At 33.7% G+C, this 21,726-nt stretch overlaps 1 protein-coding gene across 1 annotated transcript in view; it reads right to left on the bottom strand.

Annotated features, from left to right (window-relative positions):
* The window catches only part of Septin7 (septin 7), a 78,362-nt gene that overhangs the window by 32,560 nt on the left and 24,076 nt on the right, over window positions 1-21,726 (bottom strand). The window contains exons 2-4 of the mRNA XM_026387609.2: window positions 17,844-17,950; window positions 5,249-5,349; window positions 4,030-4,164 (exon numbers count right to left, since the gene is read on the bottom strand). Of these exons, the coding sequence (XP_026243394.2) occupies window positions 4,030-4,164; window positions 5,249-5,349; window positions 17,844-17,950 (343 nt within the window). The remainder of the gene's footprint in view (window positions 1-4,029; window positions 4,165-5,248; window positions 5,350-17,843; window positions 17,951-21,726) is intronic.

Below are 21,726 nucleotides of genomic sequence, written 5' to 3'. Positions count from 1 at the left end.
AACAAAAACTATTATACCTCATTGTGGTAGTGAGGCTGACCAGCACAAAAACAGAGGTAAAGAGAAAAGAAGATACAAATATGAAAATTTAAGATGGTTGCCTCCTATTGCAAATCTCTCTATCCTGCGTTCCTTGGAATTCGTTACTGGCATTCAAAGAATAGGAAATACCATGGAAAAGAGTATAGCTGAAATAACACTACACTATGTATAACAGTATATTTACCTCACTAATACTAACAGGGGGAAAAAAAAACCTATCCATCTTTGCGAAAAAATTAAAATATGCTTATTGTCATCAATCATTACATATATCATTAAATATAAAGTCATGGCCTATTCAACCTCAGATTTCTAAATACATATGGTACAGTTTCCAATTTACACCCATGAAGTTTAAATTACCTCTGCTTTATTGAGCTATATAGATAGACTTATATAAACCAGTGTTAAAGACAGAATTATTAAATCTTAAGAGCATTTAATATAAAACATTAAAGTCAAAATACAAGTTAACTAGATTTTATATTTAAAACCAGATAATGATTAATATATTTTAAAATACAGATAAAATAAAATTATTTAAATTTTACAGATAACATAAAATTAAGTGAGCAGTTTAGTGATATTTCACAATGTTGTGTGATCATCTACCTCAAGAACTCTTCATTTTGTAAAGTTGGAATTCTATACCAAATTAAACAATAACTATCCCCTTCTCCCTCCACCTAGCACCTGGTAACTACCATTCTATTTCTGTGTCTATGATTTTGACTACTGTAAGTACTTCATTTCAATGGAATCATACAGTATTTGTCTTTTTATGACTGGCTATCTTAGTCCATTTTATGCTATAATAAAATACCTGAGACTGTGTAATTTATTAAAAAAAAAAAAAAAGAAATGTGTTCTTTCACAGTTCTGCAGTCTGGGAAGCCCAAGTCAAGGTAGTGGCAGGTGTGTCTAGTAAAGGCCCGCTCTCCCCTTCTAAGATGGTTTGAATGCTGCATCCTCCACATAAGAGGAGTGCTGTTCCTTATGTGGCAGAATACTAGAGGGGGCAATTCAGTTTCCAAAGGGCTTTCTATTACAATGGTAATTTATTCATGAGGGGAATCATTCACATGAGTTTTGGAGGGAACGAATCCAGACCACAGCACTGGCTTACTTCACTTAATGTAATGTTCTTAAGGTTCATCCATATTGCACCATAAGTCTATGTGTTCGTCCTTTTAAGGCAGAATAACGTTCAACATGTGGCTATACTAGATTTTGATTATCTATTCATCTGTCAATGGATACTTGGGTTTCTTCCATGTTTTAGCTATTATGAAAAATATACTGCAAATGAACATGTATGCAAAATTATCCCTTGAGAGTTCTGTTTTAATTGTAACTTTAAACTGAGTATTTATTTATAATATCCCAACTTTTAAAGAGAAAGGTTTTTAAAAATAATCATGACAGGGAATCAGGGAAGTCAATTTTCTAAGTATAAAATGAGGGCCAATGAACATTTAAATCAGTTTTTCCTTTAGGATAAAAGGTAAAACCTTATAAAAGTCTCAATAAAACTCTTCTTAAATTAGTATACAAATTTCACATGCTTACAAAATGACATCAGCAGAAAACATTTCATTCAATGTTGACTATATTCATACTGGTTGAAATTTTTCCTCTGTCCCTTTAGTTTTGAACAGGTTTATCTGTTCATTAACAAATTTAGTTTATAAATCTTGTTTTTAACTAACAGAAAGTCCTTTGTGAAAATTAAAAAAAATAAACCCCCATTAGAGAGAAAAGATTATTTAATCTCAAAGCCTATTTATAGCAAAATCACTGACCACAGGGGAAATGATAAATACCACACACACACACACACACACACACACACACACACACACAAAATAAATTACAGTATGTTTCTCAGGAAGAAAAAAGTTCTGTATAAAGCTTACTAAATTATATTTACTTTTTAAAAATAGTGGTGGTCAGTATTAAAAGAATGAGACACCATTTTAAAATTGAAGTGCTGAGTTGATTTTTAATTTTAATAGCAGCTACCTAACAGTGAGTAAAAAAAAAAATGGAACAATAATAACTGAAATAATAAGTTACGCCTATATCCTCATCCACTTGGTAGATGAGGTAGAAGACAATAAAATCAATACGTTAAAATTTATTTCTTCTTCAAAAAAGGAGTCCTTCTAAAAAAGAAATCTAGGAACTACTCAAATAAGATAGAAAAGCCTTAATTCATTTACTAAACTGCATGGGTTTTCAGTCTTGAGTGAGCAGAGAATTTAGAACTCTACATAAAATTCAGTGTCATATTCTTTTACTTAGTTTATGGTATCACATAATGGGCAAAACTTTGCTCCATTTCTAAAAATAATTAAGCTAACTATTCAAAAGCATATTTTTGCATAGAGGAAATAAAAATTTTGAACTCCCATTCTTGTGACAAAAAACAGCTCAAAGCCTCTACATATCATTTCAATTATAAAACTTTTTCTAAAAACAAACAACAACAACAAAAAAATAAGGCATTGGGGGAACCTTCATATTTCCCATGCAATTTTAAGAAATAAATTTCCCCAGGGGGGATGGGAGGAATGTAATTTCATGAGAAATACTAACACTTGGAGAGTGTCCAAAAGATCTAAAATAATAAAACTGGTTATGAGCTCACTAATTTCTATTGACTTAACTGCAGGTTAAAACTTCATTCAGCTGACTTCCAGGATTAAGTCCTAACAAATTAAACTAGGTTGATTAAAAAAAAAATTTAGGGGCTGTGGCTGTAGCTCAGTAGGAAAATGCTTGCCTCCCATGTGTGAAGCACCGAGTTCGAGCCTCAGCACCACATAAAAAACTAAATAAATAAACAAAGATATTGTGTGTCCATCTACAACTTGAAAAAATATTTCAAAAAATTAAATTCAAGAAGTAGCTGCCTAGGTACTTATAAAAAACTTTATATAGTGTTCCCTTTTTTAAGATTACCTTTTTTGAGCCTTTTAACTAGATGAGTCATTTAAATGATAAAAATTTATAAACTTCTGAGAACAATGTAGAATATCCAAAGGTACACTTTCACCTCTCTAACCTACTAGTGCAAAAATGTTAACTTTATAATTAAGGTTCCCTGCTCTACCAATAGAGAAAATGGACATCAGACTACAGAAAAGATGGAGAGAGAAACCAAAAACCTTGTTCATTATTTCAACATGGCTTATAAGGAAATTGCTTTACATTACTGCAATTTGAGTATCAAAGGAAAATGTTGTTCTACATAATAATCTAGTTGTTTTTGGTAAAGAGGTGGAGTTATCATTAAGTGACTGAATTACTCTGAGTTACTGACTCAAAGAAAAAGATTGAAGAAGAGTAATTAAAAGCATCTGCAGTTGATAATAACACATACATCTACTCAAAATGACAGAAGAGTACCAAGGGGAAAAAAGGGGTGAGGAGTTTACAGGCTAACTACTAACAAACAGAATAATCAAATCAGATGTACATCTAGACACATGGTCCTAACTCCTAATAAAAAGAAGGTTAGTACTAATGGGTACGAAATGGAAATAATGTGACTTTGGTAGCTAAGGTGAAACAGAAGCCAAATGGACTAACTGAAGAAATGGCAAAATTATTTAAAATTTCTTAACATTAAATCGAAAGACAATTGTTATTGCTACTCCTGCTTATTTGGTAGTTCAGTTAGTGACAAAGTATGGTCAAAACAAACACTGAATTAGTCACGTTGAGACCTCAAACCATGGTGAAAACCCTGCTACTTTCCATGAAGCAGGTACGATACATATGAGGAACTAAGGGATAAAATCACTTGTTAGTTTACTTAGAACTTTAAAAAGTTTGCTCTTAAGTCATTTCTGCATGGAATTTGGTCCTTTATCATTGGTCTAGTTTAGTTATACGTGCTTCCTAGAATAAGGATTCTAAAATATGAACATAAAGATGAGAAATACTAAACAACAAATGCATCAGAACAATTAAAGTACTAACCCATGTCCTGAAGGAGCAACGAAGTATAAACAACACTGCACTCTGTTATCAGGCATCTGACGTCTGTTCACTCGAGATTCTGCATTTAGGTAATCCTCAAATTTACTATCAATGTAGTCAATAACAGGCTGCCAACTGTGGAATGCAGATAAACAACACAATTAAGTTGCAATCTTATAAATGAATGAAAAACTGATATCCATAAGATAATAATCAATATTTTTAATTAGGTAAAAACCAAACTAATAGAAGGATCTCAAACTATTCTATTCAGAAGCAGGTAAAAATTATGTTGAATAAACCTTGTTCAGTATTTCAAAAGATTTAAAATGCAGTGTGAAGACCTAGTTAATTATGAACAAATTACTTGGATTGATAACTACAAAAATGCTAAGATACTTTCCAATATGAAAACAATTATATACGATTTTAAAATGGAGATTACTTTAATATAAAAACATTAGGATAAACTTATTTGTGTGTTTTAAGAGAGAAAATCACCTCAAATCAATGTGGACTAAAAAAAAAAAAAAAATTCTGTTTATAAAATACTGAGAGAGACAGGTGCAGTGGCACATGCCTGTAATCCCAGAGACTCAGGAGGCTGAGGCAGGAGAATAGTAAGTTCAAAGCCAGCCTCAGCAATTTAGTGAGGCCCTGAGCAACTCAGTTAAGACCCTGTCTTTAAATAAAATACAAAAAGGGGCTGGGGATGTGGCTCAGTGATTAAGTGCCCCTGGGTTTAATTAGAGGTTTAAAAAAACAACAACAAAAAAAAACTATAATAATTACTTAAGACTAGAATTTCATAAGTTAATTTACTTAAAACTGAAGGTCTAAAAATTGGGTAGTTTAGCTAATTATTTAGAAAATAATTTATGCAATTATAAATTATAGTAAAAGGAAAGTTTAACATTTATTACAATAATGAGAATTCTTATTTATTACACATTTATTACAATAATGAGAATTCTTACCTTTGTTGCTTAAGATTTGTGTTAAAAATAATTATGACAGGTATTAACTCCATTGTATAGGAAAGAATTACTTCAAAGTAGTTAAAAAATATTTTCAAATAAGTGGCAGGGTTGACATATGAACTCAAGTCACATCACTTAAAGTTCAATGTTCTTTATTAACGTAAGTGGTAAGCAAAAGAAGTCTAACCATGCTGATATCTCAAAAGCCCAAGAAAGCAATGAGAACAAACACTTCTTACCAATTACTATTATCCACTGCATCTCCAAATCCTGGGGTATCAACTATTGTGAGCAGCAACTGGACACCACCTTCTTTGATTAAAACTTTGGATTGTTCCACCTGTAAGAGTCATTTGGTACAGATGTTAGTATCATGCATTACACCAGGTATTTCCTACAAGGGATATAAACAGTATCAATCAAATTTTTCTAAGCCAATTTGGCAATTATTTACAAATTAAATCTACTCTCTCCCACAATTTTCTTTAAAATCAATTATTGCAGCCATTAGAATCCTCAATACTTGAAAGAAAAGCATGTATGTATATAATATACCATTCTCTTGGTATTTCATACTGAGTTTATGGTTCATACTTGACATAAAGAAGGAAAGAGGAACTAATGAAGTAGTAATAACCACTAGAGCTATATACTATGTGACCCAAATACACAAACAATATAAATAAATAATTTGTTTGAATAATTTGGTAATTTATTGAGTTCAAATGTGATTAATTATACAAGCATATCTCATCTAGCATTTATAATAAACAACTTCCTGGACTAGTCTCCATACAGATTTATCCAAACTAATTACTCAAGCAAACTTAATGCCATTCCTAAATATTTTTCAGTCAACTTATATGCTCCATATTCTGAATAACACAATCAATAAAGGTCCAGGTAGTGAAAATGTATTCTGATAAGACCGAAACTTTACTAATTAAAATCTTCAGTTATCTTTTCAATTTTCAAATATGTTCTGTCTGCTTAAAGGTTTTAAACTTATACAACAATGGTTCTTGGCACAATTTGTTTTCTACCCAATTAAAGGATAAAATGTGATCATGACCAAGAAAAAAGCAACTTCATATATGTTGACTAAAAGGATTTGAAAAGAAAGTGATTAATTTCTGGGTAGAAAAAGTTTGGCATACTGTTAGAGAATATGGAAATGAGAACTCTATTTTCCCTGTTGCATTTTTAGATACCTGCTCTTGCATACAAAGAGACTGAGAAGCTCAGATTAAGATTGCTGAGCAAGAACACTGCAGCAACTATACCCAATAGTACCAAGAAAATATACCTAGATAGTGGAATTGTTCTGTATCCACTCTGTCCAATATTGTAACCACCTGGTAATGTAGCTACTCAGCCCATAAAATGGTGGCTAGTGCAACTGAAGAGCTAAATGTTTATTTTTATATTATTTGAATTTAATTCAAATTTAAATAGTCACACATGGCTAGTGACTACCAATAAAAGAAGTTTATCATTAAGAAAAAACTTGTTAAATCTTGAAAAGAAAACAATCTATAAGATTTAGACATGCATGTCTCTGAAGGTCCTTCCTATCTTTTAGACAATTAAGAAGTCAAGGTCTTATCTTTTAGATCAATGATTTTTCAAACTGCTTTGATCTTGGCATAAGCTATCAGTAAAAATTTTGAGTATCCCAAATATAAGCATATTAATCTAACAAACTGGTAATCTGAATATTAAGTATTAATTTATCTGCAGATTTAAAAGGCAAACATCAATATGTAAGTTATAATATTCACCAGTATTAAAACAAATTTTTAAATTATGCTCTCTCTCCTGGTTTAGGAAGTCCACATTTTATTTATCTAGTGATCCTCTAGTCAAAGGACAACCTGGACAAGTCTACATTTTAAAATATTATTATTATTGGATTATTTTCCAGATCCTTCATAAAGACAGGTCATTTATTAATAACTGTTACTAAGCAAAAACATATTAAATAATCATATTGTCCTTTTACTTGATTTAAAAAATATCTATTTCCACATGAATATTCTATCAGTTTTACTTGAAATCACTTGTTTTCCTTATTAATAAACAGAGCCCAAATGCTATATACATATTACACACCTTAATACAACAGCTTAAATTTTAATTTTTTTTCTCCTTCGGTGGTACTGGAGATTGAACTCAGGGGTGCTTTATCACTGAGCTATATCTCTAGCTCTTTTCATTTTGAAATAGGGTCTTGCTAAGTCATATACCTGAGGCTGGCATTACAGGTGTATGCCACTGTACCAGGCTAATTTTAAGACATTTCTTACTTAAATAAAAAATAAAAAAAGGGATTAGGAGTATAGATCAGACAGTGACAGAGTGCTTGCTTAGCATGCATAAGACCATGGAGTTGATCACCAACACAGCCCACTGCCATCCCAAAAAATGAAAGAATGAACAAAATCAGTTCATCCTAATTGTCTATTGACTTGATAAGAAAAATGAATATTGCATGAACTTTAAAGAGTGGGTTTATAAATCTTCTTTTCTTTTTTCGCTTATCAAATTCTGTATATCCATACATGGTCAAATACAAAGTCAGTAACATATGGAAGAGATCCAAAAAACTTAACTGTAAACAAGTGCCATTCACAGGATCCAACTGTATCCTATCATCTGGTTTTTCAAGTATCCTCATGAGATCCATGGAAAACAAATTAGTTCAAGTCCAGGAATTTCAAACTTTTCTTAACAAATCTATTCCAAATGGCCACTTTCCCATGCACTTTCCTTAAGCAGGTCAGTCACATCAGGATATTTTATGGCATCACTCAGAATTCTAAGATTAAATGCATAATTTAATACCAAAGGAATGAAGCAAGGACATTTTCAATGGTTTCTCCCTGAAGAGTAAATAAAACTAAAGCCCATTAGAGGTTTATTCTGGCTTCCTAGATTCCAGAAATCTAAAGTTCTCTCCTTTTTAATGCTGTTTAGTTTTCAATCTGAGAGGGGGAAAAAAAAATCAAACTTTCAATGTTTACCATTTCATAACCAAAAGACTGCTAAGTACACTAAACTTTTTTAAGCTAATGTTTATAAGCCATTTATTAGAGTAAATTAAAATCATTATTTAATTAAATGCACAAAATTTTGGCGAGAAGTTTAAAATTTTGTCAGGAGCTCACTTCTTACTAACACTTGCTCGGTAAAGGGCATTACGACCAAAGCTCAGAAAAGACTTGAAAAGTCTGACGTATTCCAGAGTTCAAACATAAGAACTATTACTTAATAGCTCAAAAGATAAATATCATCTTAAATGCTTCTAAATATACCACAGAAAAGTAGAAATGACCTACAGTATAACAGTTATACCTAAAGACTGCTTCTTTCTCATCAAGACCCAGAATTATTTTAGTTTATACAAGAGAAAGTTGATCCCAAGTTTCTAATTCTGCCTCTATTCTCTTGTTTCTGTCTTCTCACTCTGAGACCTCAAATCCCATGCTCCTTTCATTTTCTATTAGCAATCTCCACTTCTCAAAACCTTTCTTTCCTTTTCCAGTTCAGATTCCCGTCTGCATTAGTCTATCTACTCACCCTTCTGTTTCTGTACCATAAAATTCATGAGTGTCAACCTCAATCGGCTACCTCTCTGCTATCTAATATTCCTTTTATATGCTTCTTAGTTGCATGTTTCTCATTTCCCAGAACGGTCTTCCTAAAGTCCTCTTCTCTACCATGTGTGTCAACTATGCTGGTCAAAATACCTGCCACTCTTTTAAAGATAGAGCATTCTCAACCTGTTTGAATCAGCACTGAGTCCTCCCTACTATTCAATGAAAGAGATTTGATTTTTCTTAAAGCTAATTTCTCAGTCTATACTGGGGATCTGATAACTTCCCATTTTTGAAACATCTTGACAACTATTTCCCCTGTATATTCAACCTCTCATCTCTCAGAAACTGAATATAACTATTCTTGAGTCTTTTTGAAATAACCACACTACTCTCAACTCTTTACACATATTTCTCTCATCCTTTTCTTGATAGCTACCACTTATCTTCACTTCTCAACCCACTGCCTCCTTTTCTCCATCCCCTTCCCACTTCACTAATATCTACTATACCCAGGTCATCTCTTAAGCACGACAGTAGCATCCGGGTTACCCACTAAATCATAATTGTTTATCTAGTTTTTAAATTGAGAACTTTAGGAACTGTATCTGTTCATCATTACTGTAACCACAAAGCCTGATAATAAAAGAATTCAAATTTCTTGATTGGTTCAAAAAATCAAAACTGCGCTTATAACTGCAGGAGAGTTTTCTAATTGGAGTCTGTAAATTTTTTCAAGGCATCTATAAAACATGCTTTTCTAAGACTAGGATACACTGCTTTCACCTTTCCTTACTTCCACAAATTTTGTACCAACTTAATCTAAAGCAGTGATTTACAGGACTTCATAGTCCAAGAAAAGGTTTTAAAGTAGGATCAACATAAAGTTGCCAACTAAGAACTCAAACAAACAAAAAATCTTAACACTATAGTTTTCACAAAATAATTCCCGCACAGCCCCCCCACCACTCTCTCGGTGATGCTAGAAATTGAACCCAGTTTCCTAACCCCATGAATTCTCTTGATAAAATTAAAATGGACTTAATCGTGAATAAAAGCTTTTCCCAAAGAAAATTCTTTCACTGAATTAACACGATTTTCAAATACAACAAAGTTGTGAGATAAAATTTGTTATCACAGATACAACATATGTGATGCTTTTCTTAATAACTTTGTCCAGGGATCTATACAAGAGATTAGAATATGATGTGGAGCTCATATTCCAATTTTTTTTCTGATACTTCATTTTAGTCAGCTATTGGGAAAAAAAAGATTTTATATATATATATATATATATATATAAATAAAATAAGGAACATGGAACTTTTTCATCCAATTTGAAATATTCCAAAAGAAGTAAGACAAAACACTTCCCCCTTCTCCTTTCCCACAGAGATAGGATAATACCAGTTTTCAGTAGGCCAAGAAAACTACATAGCAAGAATTCTTAAAGTGTAATACCCAAGTCAGTGGTAGCAAATTAATAAATGTAAATGGAGGGAGGTTGCCTTCAACCTACTATATAGTAAACTTTGTGGAAAGAAATCAGCAATCTGTTTAACAAGCCTTCCAAGAGAGCGTGATGCACACTGGTGTTTGAGATGTCAGCTCACATCTGGAAATGCACATCTTAGGGTCCTTATGCCCAAGATAGAAAGTTAAGAATCAATCTCAGAGAGCTTCATAATTAACAGTTAAAACAGAACTACTGATAAAAAGGAGTCTTAGAATTAGCTCTCCATTCAGTGTAATACATGATCGTCTTCCAAGACTATAAATGTGAACAAATTTCTCTTTAAGATACAAGTCTTTTGTAAATATATAATCCTTAGAAAGGAAAATATGAAATCACGGTCTTTATGAAAATTTCATTCCCTGTTTGGGCACATTGCAGGAGAGGATTTTTTTTCCCTTGTTTTTATTTTTGTTTTGTTTTTGACAGATGTCAGTGTTCCAGAAAGCCTCAGGTCAGGACTGGCTTCTGAAACTCATGTATGTTTAATGTGTCTCGTGATCATGCTTCCCTGCTGAAAGAATTCATTGGCTTCCAAGGGCAGATTATCTGCTAGACTGCTAGGCTAGAGAAGAGACAGTCAACTGTAAAAGATGATCATAATCTACTTTCTAGGTCTCTTAAATGATTCCAGTCTAGCATATGTCATGCTTTTTCCTGGATAAGTGAACAGAAGAGTATAGATGATCTTCAATTTGTTTCTAGTATATAAAGGAATATCTACAAGATTCAGTCAGGAAAGGATACTTCTCTGGGATTCTAGTTAGGATCATTCTGATTCTCAGTTTTAGAGGTCTTATTTTTGATAAAGAAGGAAGATTTGACAGTGGTAAACAAACACCTCTGCCTTAAAAGATACGCCCAAATCCCATTACTCCTTTGTCCTCAAGATGGGAAAGTCAAAAATATAGTCACAAAAGGAAAATATACTGGGAAAGTTTCTTAAAGGAAGGCAAACTGAGTTTAGATGATATATTTTTCAAGCATGTCACATCTTCTAGAAAGGTAGCTAGGCTGGGAGAAGATACATATAACGCCCAAAATGTAAGGGATTTAGATTACTATTTAGGTAAGAAACTCGTGTAAATCAGTAAGGAAAAGATAGCAAGTATTAAAAACAACCATAGCAATTCAATGAAACTGAAGCAGCTAATGAATAGAAAATACCAGTTCAATCTCATTAGCAATGAAAGAAACATATCAACATGATGGGACACTTTTATATTGTTATGCATATGCAAGGGCTATGTTCACCACTACAAGAATGTTTCTATTACTAAGAACCTGAAAATCCACAGGCTATCTAAAACAGGAGAGAGAAGCCATGTGTGGTGGTACACACTTGTAAACCCAGCAACTTATGAGGCCAAAATAGGAGGATCACGAGTAACAGGTCAGCCTGGTCACTTTAGCAAGTACCTGTCTCAAAAATTTAAATAATAAATGGTTTGAGGGTGTAGCTCAGTGGTAGAGGGCCTCTGGGTTTAATCACCTGGACCACAAAATTAAAATGAAATAAAACAAAAATAAGAAACATGAGATACGCTGTGATATAATCCTACAAAAGGTATTATAGAATAATGAAAAAAAAACTTACAACTATAGTCAACATGTATAAACAACACAGACTAATCTTTGGTGAAAGAAACCAGCTACAAGTGTCTACATGCAATTCAAAAAACAGGTGAAATTAATCTACAGAGACAGAAGTCAGCAACATGTCTATTTTGAGGGGTATAACACTGAAAGGAAAATCAAGAAAGCATTCTAGGATGCTAGAAAATGTATTATATCTTAATTTAAGTGGTGGTTACATGAACATATGTTTACATATTTGAAAATTCATAAATCTGCTTAAAATTTGTACCCCTTTTGCCCTAAAAGGCATTTTTCTGATTATAAAAGAATGTCCACTATACAACTGAATTTAAAAAAAAAAACATATTCATAATCATACAATGTAGAGAATCAGTGATGACAATTTCATACATGGTAATATGTATACCATGATAGAATAAGCACATTTATGATTATATTACAAGCACTCTTTCATTATTTGAGTAAATATTTTGTTCCGTACAACAAACTAGATTTCTATGTGTTGAAGTACTGAGATAATAAATACATGTTCAGATACCAGCAAAGGTTACTGCATGGGTGAATCAAAAGAGCTTTGAAATATACTTCTATTGTTTTTATTTTTAAAAAAGGAAAATAAAACATGTAAAGTTCAAAGTTTTTATGAGTTCACTGATTGTCCTCCTCTACCCAGTAATTTACTAAAATTTCATATCTAGTACCTAAATGGAAGTCAAGACATCCCCTAAGTCCAGCTTCCAACCCAAACCTTAAAAACAACATGTAACCTCATGGGTGTACCAACTGAGATTTAAAAAATAAGTCCCATCTATTTTAAGTATCTTTCACTAAGTAGCATTAGACACAGGTCAGTCATATGACCTATATTGGTATTTTCTATGGGTTTTTGTTGAGAGCCACAGCCAAAGGAGCCCCAGCAAATTTCCAGCTGCCAGCTGATGATTGGCTCCTCTTCGGTGATGCTCATTGGGCTGTTTCCCTGCCCTTTCAGACCACGGAGCTGCTCATTGGGGGACTTTTTTTGGCTCTTAAATCTTGCAATAATCTCCATTTACCAGATTTCTTTTTGATGACAAAAATGGGAGTATTACGGGGAGATAGAGAGGGTTGTATATGTCCTTCTTGTTTGACCAGGTCATGGGCTGCTTCCACATACTCACAAATTGCTGCAGATGCGGTTAGGGCATGGAAGACTTTACAAGGACATGGAGGTTTACAAGGTCAATTATCTAAGGTAATACAAGGAGCTAATGAACCTTATGCTGAATTTGTAGATAGGCTTATTCAAACAGCTACCAGAGTTTTTGGGAAAACAGAACAAGCAATGCCATTAATAAAACAACTGGCTTACGAGCAAGCGAATCGTTGGTGCAGAGAAGTCATTAGACCATGGAAACATGAAGATTTAAACACATATATTAAATTATGTAGAGACAATAATGAACAAGGGCAAGTCTTGGCAGCTGCAGTACAACAGGTTTGAGATGCCAGGCCAAAAACATGCTACAATTGTGAACAAACAGGACATTTTAAAAGGAATTGCCCCATAGGAGGAGGATTTAACAAAACTAGGTATCAAAGGAGTAGAATACAGGGTATTTGCCCATGATGCCGTAGAGGGAGACATTGGGCAAATGAATGCCGTTCTCAAACCACCATAGAGGGTACTCTGTTATCAAAAAACGGACAAGGACCAGGTGTCTATCCACCATATAGTGGAGAAAGGCATCGGGCTCCATTGCCAAAAAATGGACAGGAGGGCCTAATGCTCCGGGGCCCAAGACCACAAATATACGGGGCACTGGAGGAACCCAGCAACCCCATCAGGGTAGTGCCCAGGACACATTGTCCATTAGATCCCTCACTAGACAAACCAGAGGGAGCACAGGGTTGGACATCTGCGCTTCCGCCAGAGCAGCACTAACTCCAGAGATGGGAGTTCAAATCATTCCCACAGGGGTAAAAGGATCTCTTCCCCAAGGAACAGTAGGCTTATTATTGGGACGCAGTTTTTCTACACTAAAAGGACTAATGTAAGTCCTGGGGTAATTGATCCTGATTATAAAGGCGAAATAAAAATTATAGCCAGTTCTCCAAAGGGTATATCAGTAATTTAACCAGGATGCTTTTTTCAATATCTATTTTATTATTGCCCTTTACCACATCATGAAGTTCTATTTTGTTTTTTGGGCTCATACAGACCTAGGTTAATGTTTTGCTGATCAGTTCTATTTTTTGACTATAGAGTTTTTAAACATTGCAATGGAGATTTCACCTGTAAAAAGTTATAGGGCCTTAACTATTATGTTATGTGTTGTATGTATTATATTATGTGTGCACACTTGTGTTTTGTATTGTATGTTTGTATTTACGTATGTCCATACATCATATATGATGAGCGCTCATGAAAAAATGGATCCAAATTTTTTTTTATTCACATGATTTAAATGGTTTAATTTAAATTGGATAAACAGCTGTTGAGGATTGTTTTAATATGTGAACACAAAAGGAGGTTAACAGATCTGTTTGTTTACTTTCACCTTTCCTTTTCATTATATTTAATAATTCTGTTCAAGATAATGTAAATTGTTCAGAAAATTGTTTTCTTTTAGTGCCTTCTGGAATGTTACATAATTTTTTCTTTAGCCATTATTGCCAGAATTCCTATCTTCATTCCAGTGCCAGTGAAGACAAAGATAAAACCAATCTACAGCTTCTGCAATAGCTATCACTGAACTGCTTGCAGAACTTGTCTGGACTATGTATCACTTGTATGCATTGTGAACTATCTGTTGGTGCAGCGACTTTTGGTAGTGTTGGGGTATTTTTGCTGATGGTGTCATCGGTGGTACAATTTTTCCAAAAGGAGCCGTCAATTGGCTTGGTGTATCCTCCTCCTCCCTTCTGCTTGTGATGGTCGTTCAGCTAAAATCTAGGGGCAAACAGAGGTGAGGCAAAGAACCTCACCCCCACACTGGTACAAAGGTCTATCCACAGGTGTGGCTGTATGCTGGACCGGTAGTCAATGACAGGTAAGATCCAATTGCAATGGTACCAACCTAAGACAGGAGGCTGACGCCTTGAGGTCAGCTCATCCGATGATGGGTAAGGACCATATGTAGTATTGGACAACCTAAGGCAAGCACGGTCCCTAAGCCACATGCTTGTTGTTTAAACAGAGAGGGGGAGATGTTGAGAGCCACAGCCAAAGGGGACCCAGCAAACTTCCAGCTGCCAGTTGATTGGCTCCTCTGCGGTGATGCTCATTGGGCTGTTTCCCCGCCCTTTCAAACCAGGGAGCTGCTCATTTGGGGACTTTTTTTTGGCTCTACCCATGTGACCCAGCCAATCAGCCTCAAGAGCAGGAGGAGAGGGGGGTTGAGAGGCTTGTAGGAAGCCGGTGAAGGCAGTTGTTTTCTGAGGGAATTCCTGAAGAGCTCTTGTGGTGTGGCGTGTGTGTGTGTGTGTGTTCTAAAAATAAAGTTCGTTTCTGCTTGATAAGTGGCTCGTGAATTTTGCCCAGCCAGACTGCGGCAGGTTTTGTTTTTGTTTGATACAGGGAATGAAACTCTCCATACCAAAAAGAGTTAAGGAGGACTGAACCACTGAGCTACATCCCTAGCCTTTTAAAATTTTTTATTTTGAGACAGAATCTTGTTAAGTTGCTGAGGCTAACTTTGAACTTGTAATCCTCCTGACTCAGCCTCCTTAGTATCTGGGATTTACAGGGGTGTGACACCATGCCTGGCTCTATATTCTTTTAATTACCTTCATGCATAATATACCTATGATGAAGACATGACTTCACTAATCAACTCCCTTTGCCTTTGTCTAAACTGCCTTGTTGGGAAAACTATGTCACTGTGTCAGAATTTAAAAGGAAAATCCAAAATAAACCAAAACTTAAGTGGTAATTTGTAAGATTAAACATTACCGATAAGGGAAAGAAATAGTAAAGACAAAATAATCTACTTATTAAGAACTGGCTGTCTTAAAGACCATAATTTTCTGAAACAGATAATAAAATTCCCAGGATAAGACCCAGTTTAGAAAACTTGGTCAGAGAAATAATCTTAAATAAAGGTAAGGTTTGTTGAATTTAAAAAAAGAACTGGTTAATCCATTCAGGTACCATTTCACTAAGTTCACTAAGTAGTTAAGGTTTAGATACATACTATGTACAGTTTGACAGAGTATAGACTGCACCTGACCGCTTGGTTTTGAATTCTATTGCTGCCATTGACCAACTACATGATCTCAGGCATATCACCATCTCTGTACCTCAATTTCTTCACTTGTAAGCTGAGAATAACATTACTACAACTACATAAAATCTTTTTCAATAATCAAGTAAGAGGGCTGGGGCTGTAGCTCAGTGGTAGAGCGCTTGCTTTGCGCATGTGAGGGACTGGGTTCAATCCTCAACACCACATAAAACTAAATAAATTAAGATACTGTGTCCATCTACAACTAAAAAAAATTTTTAATAAAATAAATTAATACATCTAAAGTGCTCAGAAAACAATAACTAAACGTTAACTTTTATTGTTAATATAGGTCTGGCAATATGCATAGGTTAGAACAATAACAAGAACTTAGAAAGTTTGCTGATCTTGAACTTAAATACCAAAATTAAGATGTTAAGTTCATCTTTTTGCTTAGGATTAAAATTTTCAATGTTGATCCCAAAATAAGCTATGTGAGATCAAATTTTTAGAGAACATTTATGCAAGTAATTTTAAAAGGTTACCAAAAAAAGGAAACTAAGACTAAGAGAAAATTTAATAAGGCAAAAATAAAAATCTTACTTCATAAAAATTACTCTCTAGGGATCTAATTACTAAACTGCATCTTGCAGTTTGATATATGTGAGTTTCTGTCCAACTTATGAAAACTATTTTTCCATCTGGACAATGAAATAATCATGACTTCTCCAAATCCACTTCTAAGTTTTACCACCTCAATAAAGCCTGCTTCAGAAACTGTTCACTTCCTTCTTCTCTGCTCTTGTACTGTGTAGTACTGAATCAGTTCACCAACAAATTTTTCAAACAACAGTTTAAAGCAGTGTTACCAAATAAAAATACAATGTGAGCCACATAAATTTAATTTTTAGTAGCCACTTTAAAACAAGAAATCAGAGAGATAAATATATTGAATCTAATGTTTCCAAAATGTTATCACTGAACCAAATAATCAATATAAAAATTATTAATGAGGTATCTGACAAGTGTTCAAAACCAGGGAGAATTTATAGTTGCAGAACGTTTCAATTTGGACTACTCTCATTTCAAAAGCTCAAGAGGCTGCAGTGCTGAAAAGTAAAAATCTAGAGCCTAGACTCTGCTTTGCTGAATAATTAATACAAAGTGTGGTCCACCACTCAGCACTATTGGCATCACCTGAAATCTTGTTAGAAATACAGAAACTCAGTCCTACCTCAGACCTTCTAGAATAGAAACTAATTTAACAAGATCCCCAGGTGATCTAGACACATACTAAACACTGATAATTGCTAAATTAAACCAAACATAGCTCAGGAGTCTTACCTAATTGCTATTGCCATTCAATTATCATATGATATTATCATCATATGGTCCTTTAAATTCAGTATAATATTGTTATTTAAATACTTTCTTTGAATTATTCTTTCTTTCCACTGTCCAACAGAACTTTCTGCAATGGTTAAAATATTCTATATGTGTGCCACTCCAAATGGTAGCTACCTATGGCTACTGAGCACATAACAGATTAAAATATCTGTTGCAATTGAGAAACTGCATTTTTAAATTTAATTTTAATTTTAATTTATTTAAACCTAGTCCCATGTGGCAAGGGGCTTCCATACTAGACAGAACAATTCTAAGGTTATTTACTGAGAGTCATGGTGTCATTTCTAGGAGTCCTCAGGACAATTCTGGAAGGTCCCAATCAAGACAATTTCTTTGATTAGCTGTACTTTTAAGTTTTCTTTTTAATTTTATGACAGTCATGTTTCTCACTTTATACACTGGCTAAAGTCAAATTTGCATCCTACTTCTAGGTGAATGAAAGGCACAGCATGAGTTCTCTCTTGTGTTAACATTATTTCAGCTTATCATTAATTAATAATACTAATCTACATACCTGCACAGTCTTTTTTATTCTATGGGAAGGACCTGGATACTCTGGAGAATACAAATCTGTGAGGAATAATGAGTTGATTAATGTCGATTTTCCCAGTCCAGATTCACCTAAAAGAAATAGGAGAAAAGTCTGTCAAACTCAACCACTTTAATCAATGTATATATAATACTATAAACAAATTTGCTTCATGCAAGTAGTTCTGATGGGAAAAGTTAACATTAGAAAATATATTACAAAAACTCACTATTAGAATAAGTATCTTGTCCTCAGTTTGTTATTAATTAAATGAAATTTATATATTCAAGGATTCTTTTATAATTGTTCTATAATTTTCCCCATTTGTCTTTTACTGTATTGTAGATAGATGGCATCCCAGTATTAAAAATAAAATTATTTTTATTAGAAAGTAATGTATCCAAATGCTATAATTGGCAATTTTAACAGTAATGTACTCCTAAAGACCAAAGTCGATCATTATGGAAAAAATTCTAGTTGGATTATATACTGTTATTTCAGTGAAATAAACTAGAAAATTATAAATATTTATTATTAAAAAAAGAATATCCTCAGTAAGAAATAATGTAGCTATAAAAGTAGAAAATTGCTGATACAAAGAAAAATTAATCACAATGCACCTCAGTATAAAACTTAAAATCACAAAAAATATTTTCTAATTTATCTACCCACATACCAATGAGTTTAAGTATAAGAATATCTCTCCTTCATGAGCCAGAATCCAAAAACGATGGTAGAAGTGTGCTGGGGAGAGGGAGTTGTTTGTTTTAAGCTTTCTACATTTTTGTGTGTTCTAAATTTCCTTTAATAATATTACATTATTTTTGTAAAATTAAAAAACATTCAAGTGTAAACATCAAAATGGCAAATAAAGAAGCTCCAAGCTCTTATTCCTCATAGAAACAACAAAATCGGCTGAACTGACCTTATAAGAGTGATAAAAAACAGTGAAAGAGAGGCTGGGGTTGTGACTCAGCAGTAGAGCTCTTGCCTAGCAAGGATGAGGCCCTGGGTTCGATCCTCAGCACCACATAAAAATAAATAAATAAAATAAAGGTATTGGGTCCAACTACAACTAAAAAATAAAAAAGTATCTTTTTAAAAAAGCGAAAGACCTATAGGAACAATAAAAAATGCCCAATTGAGAAAAAGTTATAGGCAAAAGAGAGCTTGGCATGTTTCTGAGTTCTTGTTTCAACCCTTCCATAGGTTTGTCTGGGCCTCAAAAAAACAAAAGCCTTGTAGAATGAATTCCTTCCCTTCAAAGAGAAGGGAAAAGAGCTGACCTTTCTTTTAACATTTTAATCAGTCTTAGCTCTGCAAGGAGTAGTAACAATTATCTTGCCTAATTTGGATCTCCGGTGGGAGAAGTGGTAAGAACCATTTATGAAAATGACAAGGAGACTACAAGTCTGCAGCCTGGGGCCACAGACTATGGTAAAGAGCTACAACAGACCACCTAAAGACCCAGAAGAAACAGTGGTGAAAGTCTTTTTGGAAATTATGACTTTCACCTTCAGAGAAGTCCTAAAAACTTAAGCTTTTACCTTGAGATGATCCTTAAGCTTAAGCATGCCCAGCCATGCCCACTCTATTAGCAGAGGACTGACTGCCAGCACAAAACTGGTGGAAATGAGGGACAAAACTGCTACAAGATATCCAACTACATATTATCTATTAGATTCACTTTAGATTTAAGAACTCAATGGGTTGAAAGCAGAGATTGAAAAAAGATATTCCAAGCAAACAGTAACTAAAAGAGTTACCATGTTACTACTGTCAGACAAAATAAACTTATCAAAAACTGTTATGATAGTCAAAGGACTTTCTGTATGTTGGTAAAAGTATCAACTCACCAAGAGGACATAAAATCTACATAAACCAAACACCAGCACTTCAAAATACATGAAGCCAGGCTGCGGTTATAGATCAGTTGTAGAGCACTTGCATGCGTGAGGCATGGGTTCTAACCTAAGCCCCAAATAAGAATAAATAAATATATTGTGTCCGTATACAACCCTGATGGAACTGAAGGGAGAAATAGTTCTATAATAATAGAAATTTCAATACTCTGATTTCAATAATGAATAGAATAACCAACACATAAAACACATAAAAAGATCCATAATTAGAGCAGTAACCAAAAACTTTTCAATAAAGCTGGTCTCAAACTTGTGATCCTCCTGCCATGGGATTATAGGTACGTACCAATGCATCTGGCTAGATCTAATCTTTTGGTTACATGATGTACGCTTTGTAGTTATTATATTATGGGTAAAAATGGACTTTGAATCCAACAATAGAATACATAATTTTCTCAAATGCACACAAGACATTTTTCAGGAATGACTAAAACAAGTCTTAATAAATCCAAAAGAGCCAGGAGTGGTGGCATATTCCTGTAATCCCAGTAGCTAGGGAGGCTGAGGCAGGAGGATTACAAATTCAAAGCCAGCCTCAGTAACTTAGTAAGACTCTATTTCGAAACCAAAAATAAAAAAAGGACCAGGGATGCAGTTCAGTGGTAAAATGCTGTGGGTTCAACCCCAGTACCAAAAACAAAACAAAACAAAACAAACAAACAAAAACTAAACACTAAAAACTAAAGACTAAAATCTAAACTAAAGACTAAAATCAAATTTTTATTCCTTCTTAACAAAATGAAACTAAAACTCAGTAACATAATGAATTTATACCTACAGGAAAAATTTATACCTACTGGAAACTAACTAACACATTCTTAAATAATAAATGGGTCAAAGAAGAAATCATAAGAGAAAATAGAACATATAGTGAGACAAATCAAAACGAAAACACACATATCAAAACTTACAGGATGCAGAAAACAGTGTTAAGACAGAAAATTTATAGTTGAAAATGGTTACATTAAAATAATGATCTTGAATAATAAGAGTCTATCTTTATACCACAAATAACTAGAAAAAGAACAGCAAATTAAACCCAAAGTCATCAAAAAAGAGGGAAAGAAAGAGAATAGAAAAAGATTCAAATTACTAAAATTAAAAATTAATTCTATTTTACATTACTAGGAAGGTAGAAAGAGTACTGTGAATAATTGTATGGCAACAAATTGGGAACCTAAATGACAAATTCCTAGCAACATATAACCTATGAAGCCTGAATGATGAAAAAGAAAACATGTTAAAGATCTATAATTAGCCAGGTGCAGTGGCACACACCTGTAATCTCAACAGCTGGGGAGGCTGAGGAAGGAGGACCACAAGTTCAAGTCAGGCTGATTAATTTTTTGAGACCCTGTCTCAAAGTAAAAAATAAAAAAAATGGAATGGGGATGTGGCTCAGTGGTAAAGCTCCTCTGGGTTCAAACCCTAGTAACCCCAGCACCGATACATAAAAAGATCCATAATTATAGTAAGGAGATTAAAGCAGTAACCAAAAACCTTTCAATAAAAAAAAGTCCTAGACCAAATAGCTTCACTGGTAAAGTCTACCCAAAATTTAAAGAATTAAAAACAAATTCTCCTGAAATTCTTCCAAGAAATTAAAAAGAAAGGATGACAAGCCCACAGCTAATGTCATACTCAACTGCACAATGTTTACAACATTCTCTAAGAACCTAAGACATGATGTCCACTCTCATCATTTCTACTGCCTATTTGCAGATGACATGATTTTATACTTAGAAAAAACATAAAAGCTGTCGTATTTCTATGAACTAACAAAGAACTACCCAAAAAAGAAATGGGGGGGGGGGTACCTTAGTAACAGTAGCTACCAAAAGAGTAACACTTAGGAATAAATTTACCCGGAGTTAAAGATTTCTACAATAAAACTCTGAAACAATTAAAAAAGAAATTGAAGATGACACAAATAAATGGAAAGAAAA

This window comes from Urocitellus parryii, chromosome 3 (assembly GCF_045843805.1).
Source record: "Urocitellus parryii isolate mUroPar1 chromosome 3, mUroPar1.hap1, whole genome shotgun sequence".
Lineage (NCBI taxonomy): Eukaryota > Metazoa > Chordata > Mammalia > Rodentia > Sciuridae > Urocitellus > Urocitellus parryii.
This window is presented reverse-complemented; position numbering and strand designations above follow the sequence as displayed.